The sequence below is a fragment of the Rhineura floridana genome, chromosome 11, assembly GCF_030035675.1.
Source record: "Rhineura floridana isolate rRhiFlo1 chromosome 11, rRhiFlo1.hap2, whole genome shotgun sequence".
NCBI lineage: Eukaryota > Metazoa > Chordata > Lepidosauria > Squamata > Rhineuridae > Rhineura > Rhineura floridana.
The window spans coordinates 23,825,090-23,839,078 of NC_084490.1; the positions used below are offsets into that span (position 1 = coordinate 23,825,090).

The 13,989-nt window shown below is 43.5% G+C and overlaps 1 protein-coding gene across 1 annotated transcript; it reads left to right on the plus strand.

Annotated features, from left to right (window-relative positions):
- Positions 1–568: 568 nt before the first annotated feature.
- On the plus strand, positions 569–12,050 carry LOC133367524 (serine protease 33-like). The gene is made up of 6 exons (XM_061591617.1): positions 569–643; positions 2,444–2,470; positions 2,570–2,738; positions 7,272–7,549; positions 9,373–9,548; positions 11,811–12,050. The coding sequence occupies exons 1-6, from the start codon at positions 592–594 to the stop codon at positions 12,048–12,050; spliced, it is 942 nt and encodes a 313-aa protein (XP_061447601.1). The 5' UTR covers positions 569–591.
- Positions 12,051–13,989: the final 1,939 nt, after the last annotated feature.

Consider the following 13,989-nt stretch of genomic DNA (forward strand, 5'->3'; position numbering starts at 1 on the left):
ATCCGCAGGGAGGTTTTTGTTTAGTGTTGCATGGGGCAGCCTTCACCTGCTCTTGGAAGTGGTACAATCCACCCTACAATCTGCTGCATGTCTAGACACAACCTGAGTGGTTTAAGAATTAAACAAAAAATGCCAGAAGCAGGTGGTGGTCTTGAAGCTGCCCATCTACAGTTAGCACCTGGACAGCAGGCTGAGCAGCCCCATAGTAGGCCACCTGGGCACAGTCTTCTTCCAACCATCATGAAATGGATTGTATTTCAGTTGAAGAGAGAAAGGGCACAGTGATCTCCACGGGGAAGCTAGGTATCCCACAGTGATGATGCTACACCACCTCTTCCCACCTAGTGACAGAGGCAGAGATAGCGATGGTGAGGGAGACTTGTCTTCCTGGGGAGGAGAAAGCTGAGCTGGGTCCATCAAGCAGCTAGGGATGGAGGACAGTATGCACCAGCTGTTTGGTGCTGCTGCTGCTCCTTCCCTTGTGCACCAATCCTGCCAAGGGAACTTGGCCTTGGCAACTAAGCCCAGCATTCTCTTCTCTCTTCTTTTCTGGATGGCATCAGAGCTGGATTATCCACGGCTGCCTGGACCATGCCGAGTGTCTCCTGCTCCCAGATTGTGCTGCTACTCCTGTTGCTGAGAGGTGAGACACCAGGAGAGGTATAGGTATATGTGTGGTGTCCTAGAGATGTGAGAAAAGGTGGCTGTTGTGTGTCCTGCCTGGGCTGCCAATTTTGCTGGAGATCCAGGATTCCTGGGTTCTCTGGGAGAGGAATTGGGGTGGGGTTTAATGAATACAGGTGGGAAGAATCTGAGAGCAAGGATACTTTAATTGAGAGGACAGTGGGTCACAGCAACAGGCTCTGGAAGCTCCAGATTCCTGCTGTTAAAGCAGGAGGCATCAGTAACCAGGCTCCTGTGTTGTGTTCAAAGGTGGGGTGGGAGATGGGTGGGAATGTAAAGGACAGAGCAGGGAAATCCAGGACTTCAAATGCCTAAATTATATTCTCAGCTCTGGGAGCACCTTATTCTCTTGCCAGGCCTACTGTGCCTTACATGACAAACATTCAACAGTTTTTCTCTTGGAGATGCTATATTGGGGAAGGTTTTGCCTCTTTAACCATTGCACGGCAAGCAGAAGTGAAATGCACAGGGGGGACCCTGCCAGAATCCAGCCGGCGCCTGTAACTTTGGGAGAGGGGTGATTGAGGAGAGGTGTGTAATTGGCGCCCAGAGTTTGGAACCTGGGAGGACCTGATTCCTCCCTTCCTATCTGTAGGAAGTAGAACATTTTAGGGTCTCTGTATGATTAGCCTTATGGCCAGTTCTCAGCAGGACCGGTCCAGAACAATTTCTGCCTTTCAGTGTCTCTAGGGTGGTTTGGATTTCCTCTGCGTTCTCTTTTTTGTAGTGCAGAACTAGGAAGATGAATTGCTAGTTAACACCTAAAAGGCAGATTCGTTGCAATACTAGCAGCTAACCAAGAAGTCTCCTTGGTGGCTTTTTTGTGACCTGGTTTGTCACACCTTAGGCGTAGGCACACTTCACCACTGACCAGGCTTGGAATTGCTATGGGCTTATTATAAGAATGTGCTGGGTGAGTCAGAACCAAAGCCACACGGATCAATCCTCATCTCAGTGGAGGCTGGTCCATTAGGGCAAATGAGGCACTGCCCCACTGATCTCCGCCTGCCGTCAGCCAGCTCCCACCTGTCTGCCTTCTTACTTTTATCCAGTCCAGGGGGTGGCACTAGCTGTCAGCTTCCTCCTCCTTAGTCGCAGCGTTGCCCCTTGTAGAACTCAGCAGGGAGGAGGATGGGAACAAAACTAGAATTAGTTGGCTCTGCCTGGCATTGGCTCTGGCGCCACCTACTGTTAGTTTTTCTGCCTTCTGCCCTACCAGTCTCAGTGGAAACAAGCTGGCACTGCTCCATCTTAATGCACACTAGGAATGAAAAAAATTGCCAGATTTGGTTCCCTTGGGTTCTCATTTTTCCTGTCTTAAATTCAGTTCTCCGCATGTCTGCAGCGATTTGCATTTTTTTTTAAAAAAAAAACCCTGATGAAAATTTTCCAGTATTTTAGTACAAATTTTTCTTAATAAACACCTTTTTGTAGGCAGTTCTGAATAATGTACACATTTCTGAAAGCCATTTCTCATCACATAATGCCTTCTTGCATGTTATTTTCACTCATTTCTATGCACACTTTCCCCTAAAGTATGCATTTTTGTAAACATTGTTTGGTAGGCGAACTGCACTGCAAAATTCAAGTAAGTGCAGGTTTCAAAGGATGGTTGTGTTTCCATTCTCATATTGTTTCGGAAAGTGCACATTTGATAGATCTGGCTTGAAATGCAAACTGAATTGAAATTCTTGCCCATCCCTAATATACACGATTTTTGATCCTGCTTTCTTGACTCCTGTCTCTTTTCCTTTTGCAGGTACTGATAAGAATTCTGCTCAGAGAGGTGAGGAAAATATTTGAGCACATATTTATGTTGGACTGATGTTCACCCATCTTACTTCTGCTCTCTCTCCCTCTGACCTCTCCTGGTTCTCCCCTGCAGACTGCGGCCGCCCCGAAGTGCAGCACTCCTCTCGGATAATTGGGGGCCAGGAAGCTGATGAAGGGGAATGGCCGTGGCAAGCCAGCATACGAAGGAACAGAGTACATTTGTGTGGCGGAAGCCTGATCTCACCCCAGTGGGTGGTGACAGCTGCTCGTTGCTTTACTGGGTGCGTAGAAAACCTCCTCTTGGGAAGAGACTATACTAGCACTTTACAAGGGGAAAGAGAGGTGCTGTTTAATTCTGCTGCTGTGTCATCCTGCAGTCCTGTGATCTGGCAGCATCAGTAAAGTTCTACCATGGGTGAATTCCATGTTGTGGATACAAAATGGCAAAATGTGGAAACTATGATTGTTAATTCTAATCACAGTTCTTGAAATGTGGATCTCCACATAAGGGGTATCATATGAGACCAGCTATGAGGATTTCTGTTTATCTTGATTACTGAGATTATGTATGTGAGCTGAACATTCTAAAATAAAATGGTGGTTCCCAGCCGGGCGGTTGGGAAGTTGTCCCAGGGGTGCTGCAAAAAGCTAAGAGAGGAATTATTTATTAATTTAAAATAATAATTAATGGCTGGTCTGTGCACCACCAACTTGCGAGTCTGTACTGCATGCGCGCGCGGCTATCTCTACCTCCACCTCCCCTTACTTTCAGCCGGCACAGTCAGTTCCTGCCACACAGAGAGCTGAGCAGCACGGCACACGAGTGAGGCGTGTGTGGCATGAATGCATCAAGAGAAGGGGCCAGCTAGGCTTATTTCAGCTCTCTCCTCCCCTCTCGTTTGTCAGTGGCAGTCAGGGATGATCAGTTGAGCTGATTTGCTCTGGCTATAGAGACAGACGGATCCCAGGATGGCGCCGTCTGCCAAAAAAGTAATGGGACAGAGTCCCAGAGTGTCTTCCCATGAATACACACCTGGGCTTTTGTTGTTGTTGTTATATGCCTTCAAGTCTATTATGACTTATAGCAACCCTATGAATCAGCAACCTCCAATAGCATCTGTTATAAACCACCCTATTCAGATCTTGTAAGTTCAGGTCTGTGGCTTCCTTTATGGAATCAATCCATTTTTGTTTGGTCTTCCCCTTTTTCTGCTCCCTTCTGTTTTTCCCAGCATAATTGTCTGTTCTAGTGAATCATGTCTTCTCATAATGTGTCCAAAGTATGATAACTTCAGTTTCATCATTTTCGCTTCTAGGGATAGTTCTAGTTTAATTTGTTCTAATACCCAATTATTTGTGTTTTTCACAGTCCATGGTATCTGAAAAGCTCTCCTTTTAACACCACATTTCAAATGAGTTGATTTTTTTCTTATCTGCTTTTTTCACTGTCCAACTTTCACATCCATACATAGAGATCAGGAACTCCATGGTCTGAATGATCCTGACTTTATTCTGTCCTTACAGTAGCCTCTTGTCCAGAGTATAGGTTGCGCATCAGGACAATCAGATGCTGTGGCACCCCCACTTCTTCTAAAGCATTCCATAGTTTTTCATGATCTACACAATCAAAGACTTTGCTGTAATCTATAAAGCACAGGGTGATTTTCTTCTGAAATACCTTGGTCCATTCCATTAGCCAATGTATGTTTGCAATATGATCTCTGGTGCCTCTTCCTTTCTAAATCCAGCTTGGACATCTGGCACTTCTTGCTCTATATATGGTAAGAGCCTTTGTTGTAGTATCTTGAGCATTACTTTACTTGCATGGCATATTAAGGCAATAGTCCGATAAAAAATGCATTCCCTGGGATCCCCTTTCTTTGGAATTGGGATGTATATTGAACACTTCCAGTCTGTGGGCCATTGTTTCCTTTTCCATATTTGTTGACAATTTTTTGTCAAAATTTGGATTCAGTCTCAGTAGCTTGTAGCAACTCTATTGGTATTCCATCTGTTCCTGATGATTTGTTTCTACCAAGTATTTTAAGAGCAGCTTCCACCTCACATTCTAAAATTTCTGGTTCTTCGTCATACGGTTCCTCCATGAATGAAGCTGTCATCCTTGCATCTCTTTTATAGAGTTCTTCAGTGTATTGCTTCCATCTCCCTTTAATTTTATCTCTGTCAGTCAGTGTGTTTCCCTGTTGATTATTCAACATCCTTACTTTTGGTTTAAATTTCCCTTTCATTTCTCTAATCTTTTGGAATAGAGCTCTTGTTCTCCCCTTTTTGTTGTCCTCTTCTATTTCTATACAATTATTGTAATAGTTCTTTTTGCCCCTACATACTAGTCGCTGTATTGTTGCATTTAGGGTTCTGACCGTGTTTCTATCTCCTTTTGTTTTAGCTTTCCTTCTTTTTTTCACCATTTTAAGAGTTTTGTCAGTCATCCACTGAGGTCTTTCTTTTTACCTAGAGGTATTGTCTTTTTTCATTCTTCCCTGATAATGTCTCTGACTTCAATCCATAGTTCTTCTGGTTCTCTGTCAACTAAGTTTAAAGCCTCAAATCTGTTCCTTATTTGATCTTTATATTCTTCTGGGATGTTATTTAAATTGTATTTTGGCATTATGATTGCTTTGTTGTTCTTCTTTAGCTTTACTCTGATTTTCAGTATTACCAGTTCATGATCTGTACCGCAGTCTGCTCCTGGTCTTGTTGCTGCAGAAAGTATGGAGCTTCTCCATCTTCTGCTACTGATTATATAATGAATTTGATTCCTATATTGACCATTTGGTGATGTCCACGTGTACAGTCGTCTTTTTGGTTGCTCAAAATATGAGTTTGCTAGAAACAAATTATTGGCTTCACACAATTCAATAAGTCTTTCTCCAGCTTCATTTCTATCTCCTAAGCCCCATTTCCCCACAATTCCTAGTTCTTCTCTGTTCCCTACTTTTGCATTCCAGTCCCCCATGATTATCAGCACATCTTGTTTTGGTGTGTGATCAATTTCTTCCTGTACTTCTGTGTAAAATCTCTCCAATTCCTCTTCTGTATTTGCCGTTGGAGTGTAGACTTGGATGATGGTTATATTAATAGGTTTCCCATTAAACCACACCTGGGCACTCATTAAAATTCATTGTATTCAACTTATAGTACAATGTATACATGTCTACTCAGAAGTAAGTCTCTTCATATTTAATAAGGTTTACTCCCAGGTGAATCAAACTGCACTAATCAGAGCAGATTAAGATTCTGTTGAAACTTTGAAGCTATACTGCTTTTTGGGGGCGGGTGGAAACATGGGGCTTTAAAGTACAGAGATGCATCATTCTGGTTAAAGGAAGTAAATATGTATGTCTATAATGACAAGGACTTAGGCTGCAATCCTAACCAGGTCTAATCAGAAGTAAGTCCTCTAGAATTCAATGGAGCTTACTCCCAAGGGGTTAGGACTGCAGCCAGTCTCCTTTTGTGGCCTTTTTAATTCTGCCTTCTATATCTTCACAACAGCCATATGAGGTAGGTTAGGCTGAGAGTGAGTGGCTGGCCCAAGGCAATAAGTGAGGAAAAGAAAAAGATGCGTAAAGCAAGTTTTAAAATGTGAAATTTCACATGCTCAGTGTATTTTTGTTGCTGTTTATCAAGGCTTTGAGTGTGTTTTTATACAGTTATATATCTTCATTTTAAATGTTTTTATTTTAAAGTATGTCAAGTTGTCCACATTTTGTTATTTTTACTCTTGCATTCTTTACATGGTTAGGGGTTGGCACTGGGGGAGAGCAGGGCCCTTGTGCTGTGAACAGCTGTGTGACTGGCAGAAATTAAATATACATTAAATTAAGACTTTTCTAGTATGAAAATACAACCATGGGGAAAGCTTCACCTGTTGACATTCTGTCTGTTAGACATTATTATTATTATTATCATATGGAGCTTCCTCAGCCAAGTGCTGAAGATGAGGCATCATATACAGATGGAACACTTAAAGCCAGAGTCCAAATGCCCTGGCATCAGCCAGGCTCTGCTCACCACTCTGGGTGGTTTACTTTCATCTCCTTCCTTTCCCTCAAAAATTGTTAAAAGTTTTTTATATTGCTGTAAGCCGCCCTGGGAAGAGTAGGAAATAAAGATCACAATCATCATATTTGTTGTTGTGATGTTGAATAAAAAGGGACATTATTTCTTTATGTATTTTTCAATTAAGAGAGCCTAAGATTACAACAATTAGCATGTGAGGGTCCTGACAAATTTTGAGGTTACAAAAGGGGTCCCATGCTCATAAAGGTTGGGAACCAGTGCTAAAGCTGGGGTGTCTAACCTGTGGCCCTCCAGATGTTGCTGAACTGCAACTCCCATCAGCACCAGCCAGCATGGTTAGTGGTCAGGTTTGATGGGAGTTATAGTTCAGCAACATCTGGAGGACCACACCCTAAAGTATATTATTATTAGTTCACATTAATAATAAGTTATAATAGTTGTATGTCACAGATGCAGAGTTAACACTATTATACTGGCAAATTATTTAGTGTTTCCTGGATTTTTTTGCAGGGGGAGGTTAAATCCTTATCTGGTGTAGTATAGTGGCTCAGAGCCTCATGGGAAGAAATGGGTTCTTCTTCTGAGTAAACTTGCTTGGGATGAGGCATGTTTTTCAATGTGCCAAGTACTTGACAATTAGCATCTCTACAGCCCTGTGAGTTAGATCAAGCTCCTATCCAAAAGATTTCTAGTGAACTTCAGGCTGAGCCAATATTTGAACTCAGATCTTCCCACTGCACAAGACATTGCTTGTTTCTTGTCTCCCACAGACCACTGATTCTATCTGAGTTCCGAGTAAACCTGGGGGAATATGAGCTCCCTGCACCCCGAGCCAGCATGGTCTCATCCAGTGTCAGCAAGATCATAGTGCACCCTTATTATGCTGGATCAGGGCTTAGTGCCGATATTGCACTGATGAAGCTGGAGAAAGCAGTCGTTTTCTCCAGAACTACCTTGCCTGTCTGCCTTCCGAAAACTTTCGAGCCATTTGCCTTCTACGAAGGGATGGCATGCTGGACTACTGGCTGGGGGACTGCCATTCCAAAGGGTAAGGATGATCTTTGGGTCTCGCTAGTTCAGGTGTTTTATTATAGCTGGTGGTGTCACTTTGAGGGTTTAGGGAAGAGTTTAAGCAGAAGTGAGGGCCAGTTACAGAGCAGAGAGGGCAGGATTTGCTGGAAATGATACCTGTGTTTTCAGTTGTGGCTCCTCATCTGCGGAATGCCTTCCTTCATTGACATCTTTTCAGCACCAGGTAAAGTCTCATTCCCCCCCCCCGGCATTTGATTGACTGAGATGATATTGTTTGCATTAGTATGCAGTCAAAGCTTTCTGTGTTAGATGGAGGTTGCTGTTGTTTAATTGTTCTGTTTTTATGGTATGGTATATTTACTTGGAGGCCTTTGGGTAACTAGCAACTTTATCATTATCATCATCATCATCATCATCATTAGTAATAGTAATAGTAATAATAGGAAGATAAGAAACTGTATTAATGAACTATAACTAAAAAGTTGGAAAGTTGGAGGGGGCATCCCTGTAACTATGATCACAGGTAGAGGAAGTATTGAATGAGGGGTGGAGATTGGCAGGGGAAAAGGGGTAGAGGTGTCACTGTGACCCATACAACTATCGTCTTGAGCACTAGGAAAAGCCTGTGCCCTGAGGCAGGCTATGAGGGCCTCCACCTGACAATGGACAAACGAGACAGATTGGGATGCTCTTGGTATACTGCCACTCTGATCCCCAATGGCTTCCCTGACCAAACTGGCCAAGGTGGTCTTAAGTGTGGTGTTGGGGAACCCCAAGACAATTATTGTGGGAGACTTTAACATCCACAGTGCGACCGCTGTAAATAGGCTGGGTTGGGACTTCATGATCTCCATGAGAACCATGGGGCTGTCTCAGTTGTCATCAGCATGACTCTAAGGGCAGGGCATCCCTTGGATCCAGTCTTTTCTACAATGTGTATATATGTGCATATGTTTATGTGAGTGGTTTCAGTATACAAGGAACTAAGTCCTTCCACAGGGAGCCATGGTAATCAGGGGTTTTGGAGTCTAGTGCGAGGTGTTTACAAATGAAATAAAGCTGAACCATGTCGTGTTAAAGTCACTTTTTTGTCCTCTGGCAATTTTAATCTGTGAGTTTTTCCGCTAGTGCTATTTGCCAGACATTGTGATACCACTTGTTAAAAGTCTCATTCCAGTTTTTCCAGTGCCTACTTATTGTCTTGCTGCTACCATAAAGTATGTTATTAAGTCTTTATTAAGTAAATTCAGATTGTCTCCATCAAATATAGACAATAGGGCTAGTTGGAGAGCAATAATATGTTTACTCATAATTCTTGAACTTTCTGAAAATATTCCTTGCCAAAAACTTTGGATTTTGGGACAATCCCATCTAAGATGTAGGAAAGTACCAAAAGCGTCACACCATCTCCAACATCTCTTATTTAGGAATGTACTTATATTGCTCAATTGAATTGGTGTTAGATGCCAGTGAATATATATTATATGTATAATTTTAATGTATTTTCCCTGAGATATATTTTAATGGTTTTTCTGTCCAAAGTTGTTTCCATTTGGTGTCTGTGATTTCTAGATATAAGTTCTCTTTCCAGATTATTTTGAAGTCTAATGTATTAGTAGTTGTAAATTTATCATTACTTCATAGAGATCTGATACAATTTTTTAAAGAGACAGTGAATATGATGTTTCCAATTCTGTTTGTTAATTTCAGATATTGTTTGATATTTGTTAAAATGCAATATTTGGTGTATGTGCAGCCAGTTTATAAGTATGTCAACAATGAGCCATGTTAAGTGAAATCTGAGACTGTGCCTCATCTCCATGCTTCTTTTTGCACCAGTCTCCATTCTTGCTCGGACTCTGCAGGAGGTGGAAGTGCTGATCATAGACGCTGAAGTCTGTGAGGATATGTACCACAACAATAGTGACAGCTACCCTTTGCCGGATGGCTACAAGCTGATCTACGATGATATGATCTGTGCTGGGTATCCCCAAGGAGGGAAGGACACTTGCTTTGTAAGAATCATGAACCAGAGCAGCATAGTGATAGTAGGAGATATTGTGGGAGGGGGAACGCAAGCAGCCTTCGGAGCTACGATTGCAGGAACGCTGTCAGTTAATATCCATTGGAGCAAAACCAAAACTTGTTTTCAGTAGCAGTGCCAAATCCTTGAAAATACAGTCAGTGGTAAAGTTTGAAATATAGGAGCTCATGACAGCGCCCCCACTGCCACATCCCCAGAGAGAGTTAAAAAATGTAGGCAGTGGTGTTGATTCTATATTTTCTCAAAGAATAGCAATATGTAGCATAATATTCCAGTTGAGGTCAGAGAGGCCCACACCCTGTTGAAGTTCTGGCACCTACCAAAGACTTTTTTTTTTATTCCAGAAGGCATGTTAACTGAATTTTGATTTTATAGTTTGAACAGATTTTTGTTTTCATTGTACAGTATTCCTTATACGCCACCGAGAGATGATTACACCTAAGAAATATATAAATAGTCTAAATAAATAAAATAAATAGATAAAATTGGGGGAGGAAGGGGGAGAAATTCCATTTGCATTCAAGGTGAACCTATTTAATTTGTACTTTCTGAAACATGCAAACCAAAACACAGCAACCCTTTGAAATTCTGACTTCTCCAAATTTTGCAATGCAGTTTACTGGCCATGTAATTTGCATAAAAACGCATGTACTAGGAGGGTAAAGTGTGCGTATTACTGTATACGTTAGGGAAAATTACATACAAAAGTGCATTATATTATGGGGAATTGCTTTGCAAAAAATGTGTATATTTGCAGAAATTCACACTAAAATGCCGATCAATTTTCATGGTACAAAGAGAAACCAAAATTGGCAGATTTGCGTGTCCCTGGATTAGGATCAGCTGACAGTTGTTGAATAGTGAACTGACAAAGGGTGGGGCAGAGTGGTTAGCATGTTGGACTTGGGCTGGGGAGTCCTGATTGGTCTTGCGCCAGTCCCTGTCTGACTCTGCCCTGTCTAAAAAAGAGTCCATATGACAGGCCAGGTCTGTCCTCCAGTCCCCCCAAGCTTACAACAGTAGCAAATACCTCTCCAGCAGATGACATGATTGCTCCTGCTGTGGGGCTATGCTGCCCCTCCATTTCTGGCCAGTGCAGGTTTATAGTGTGTGCCTGTGGGCATGTGTATTTTGGAAATGATTGCTGTTAATATGCATTAGACTGAGTCTAGGTCTGGAGTCACCATCCTTTTTTGGGCCGTGGGCATATTTGGAATTTTGAGAAAGTGCCATGGGCGCCAGTCACAAAATGACAGCAGTTGGGGGTGTGGCATAATGCAAAATGGCTGCCTCATCTAAAAGAGCAGAAAAAGAGACAGGAAGACTCTCCCATGAAAGCAAAAAAGGCACCTACATCAGCACTAGCTCACAGCAAGTTCTTTGCACCTCTCCTTTGTTCAGAACAGAAGAGAGGGAGGGAGGGGGTCCAATCCTGGCAGCCAGTGAAATGTGGGCATGTTTAAGGGGGCACAATCAATGCAGGAGAGGGCAAGCCAGAACATGCAGGAATTGAGCAGGAAGAGCAAACAGTCTGTTGTGCACTGTGGATTTTTGAGGGGATCTTTACTCAAACCTTTTTGTGGGTGCCATAGGAATTACTGGTGGGCCCCAGGTTGCTGACCCTGGTCTAGCTTCTGATTCACTAAGGTCAGCTTTCATTGCTGGCCAGGGCGAGATTGCGTAGAGCTCCAAGATCATATTCCTGGCCTTCCCACCCATCCAGCAAGGCAGTGGTGGCTCCATGAGGGCTTTCCCGGTGCTTCCTTCTGGTCTATATGTCCCTCCCTCCAGGCCTTTTCCCAACTCTCCGTTTCACCTGCTCTTTTGGCTGCTTTGTTTTTACCTCCACCCTCTGTCTGCTTTCATGCCCCAACATTGCCCAGTTCCTTTTGGCCCATGCCTCTGGCTGGTGTCCTACCTTTGCTTTCCACCGCTAAGCACAGCAATTGTCTGCCTTCTTGCCTTCCTTCCTTCCCTCCCTCCGGAATGTGTCCAGAATGGAAGGAAGGGCATCCAATCAGTAGGGAATAAGGAAAGGAAGACTATTCTGACACTGTGAATGGGAAGGAGGAGCCACAGTGAGGAACAACTGAGTGTGGAGGAGAGAAAAAAGCCTCACAGGGGCAGATGTTTCAGTAGAACGTCACAAGTCCTTGCACAGATGCCATCTGGGTGCTTCTTCTCTTCTCAGGAGAGTGATGGAGATCCTGTCTCTTTTTCTTTCTTTTGGCAGGGTGACTCTGGGGGACCCTTAGTCTGCTGGCAGAATGATGCTTGGTTCTTGGTAGGAGTGGTAAGCATGGGGTTTGGTTGTGGGCATAGCTATCGGCCCGGCATCTACACCCGGGTCACTTCCTTCATGGATTGGATTGAACACACCATGACGCAGAACTCCACAGCCAATGGTCCTGCCCCTTTGCCTGCTCTCTTGCTTGTGCCTCTTCTCCTGGCCTTGACAAGTATCTGGTCGTGACCCGCATTACCTTCACCCAACACGCTTCACAACAACCATCCTGCTTCAACAGGCAACTTGGCAGGACCTCAAAGAAAGCATAGAAGGTCCAGGTGCTGGTCTTTGTAGGCTGAGCTTTCAGGAGGGGACGATCTGCATGTTGCCATCTTTATTATCCTGCTTGCTCAACAGATGACTAGTGACTAGCCTAACTGGAAAATAAATGAATGGAAACAATAACATAAGGAGTAACCAGCATGTTAAAGGCAAGTACACAAATTAATACAAGATGGCCAATGTGGTGCCCTTCAAATGATGTCGGACTGCAACTCTTATTGTCTCTGACTATTGGCCATGCTGGTTTGGGCTGATGGGAGTTGTAGTCTAACAATATCAGGAGGTCACCACATTTGCTACTCATGTTGGAGAAAGTATCCAGAAGAAGAACACAGGTAAAACAAAAAATGAGGATGGGGATAACTCCCCCACCCCGCAACAAGCCAACATGAAAATTAAAATTCTGTTCTGAAGTGGTGATTCTTCTGTTCCTCTAGAGAGAAGGAAGCCTGCTGATTTGGGTTTGTTTTCCTGGAGCCGGCCTCCAAGTTGTAACATCTGGTGGAGGAGAAGTCTCCCCTTTGCTTCTGGGGGCGGGGGGAGGGCTGCAGACGGTCAGTATTTTGCAGGGGGGATTCAAGCACATACTGGGAAATGTAGGTTCAATCAATTAAAGTGGATTAAATCACTCTGTGGTCCTAGTGGAACAAATCCACTGTGAAAAAAAAGAAACAGGCTTTCTGCAGCTAGGAAAATGATGGGGAAAGGCATTGAAAAGTGTTCCATGAGCGAATGATTAATGGGAAGATGTATAAACACCCCAGAAGCAAATTAGGATGATTGCAGAATGGATGCTAATTGTCATATAACCTCCCAGCAAACAAGTCAGAGTGAATGCTCAATAAAAACCTGTTATGTGGCTGAAATGGCTGTAATGTTTTGGTAGAATACTGTCTCGGCTCAGGTTTCTCATTGGCCTTAATAGCAGAGTAGACAATGTGGTGCCCCCCACCTGGGATCTGGTCTTGTAATGGATCTCTCCCACTCGCCCCAGCACAGGTCTCTCACGATCCCACTACTAGGCACCACCACCTGACACTCTGTAATGCAATACTGCCCTGAGACTGTGCCTTAGTCTCCTCCACAGATTGCTACGTAGTGTCTGGATGCACTTACAGGCCACAACCCCCCTGTATCTTTCTGCCTTTAAAGATTACAGCCCTGGGTTGTTTTGGATACCTGCTGCTGTTACACTATCCCTTCACCGCTGCCACCATTTTTATTGTCCCCAGCTTTGGTATTTGCTCTGCCCACCCTTCTGGTCTGTAATATCCCAGCCAAGGATGAGGCGTGTTGTTAAACCAAAACTATTTATTTATTAACACAAGGAATAAACAAGATTACTTTAAGTTCAGTCAACATGCGTGTAGTTACATATAATAGTTTTCTCTTTATACATCTTAGTCCTTAAACCTGCCTCACTACCCACCTAAACACAAATCCACCCCTCCAAAACCCAGAACCAACCACTAACTAACCTCTCCAACTATCATTCTCTCATTTATACCTTTAATCACCCAGACACTCAGCCAATCACAACTCAGCATTCCTCAACATTCCAACCCATGTACTCCTCTCTCACTCTACGTACCACATTTACCCTACAAGACTGACACTTACCATAATTACTGTACAACATTTACAGGGATGGCCATGCAACTGAGGAGACAAGGACACCTTTGTAGGAGAGAGGTCATAACTCAGTGGTAGAGATCACATGTTTTCTGTGCAGAAAGTCACCTCTTCACTTCTCTGGCATTGGCTTGGGTGGAGGACTGGAATGGAATGGAAACACCTGGGAGACTACAGCCTGCATCCTGTGCTTGTGTTTGCTCCTCCCACC

Excerpts from the sequence above, each read along its gene's own strand:
- LOC133367524 (XM_061591617.1), top strand. The coding sequence starts at position 592 with ATGCCGAGTGTCTCCTGCTCCCAGATTGTGCTGCTACTCCTGTTGCTG. Across the intron at positions 2,471-2,569 it reads TAAGAATTCTGCTCAGAGAG|ACTGCGGCCGCCCCGAAGTG; the intron begins GTGAGGAAAATA and ends TCTCCCCTGCAG. Across the intron at positions 7,550-9,372 it reads GGGGACTGCCATTCCAAAGG|TCTCCATTCTTGCTCGGACT; the intron begins GTAAGGATGATC and ends TTTTTGCACCAG.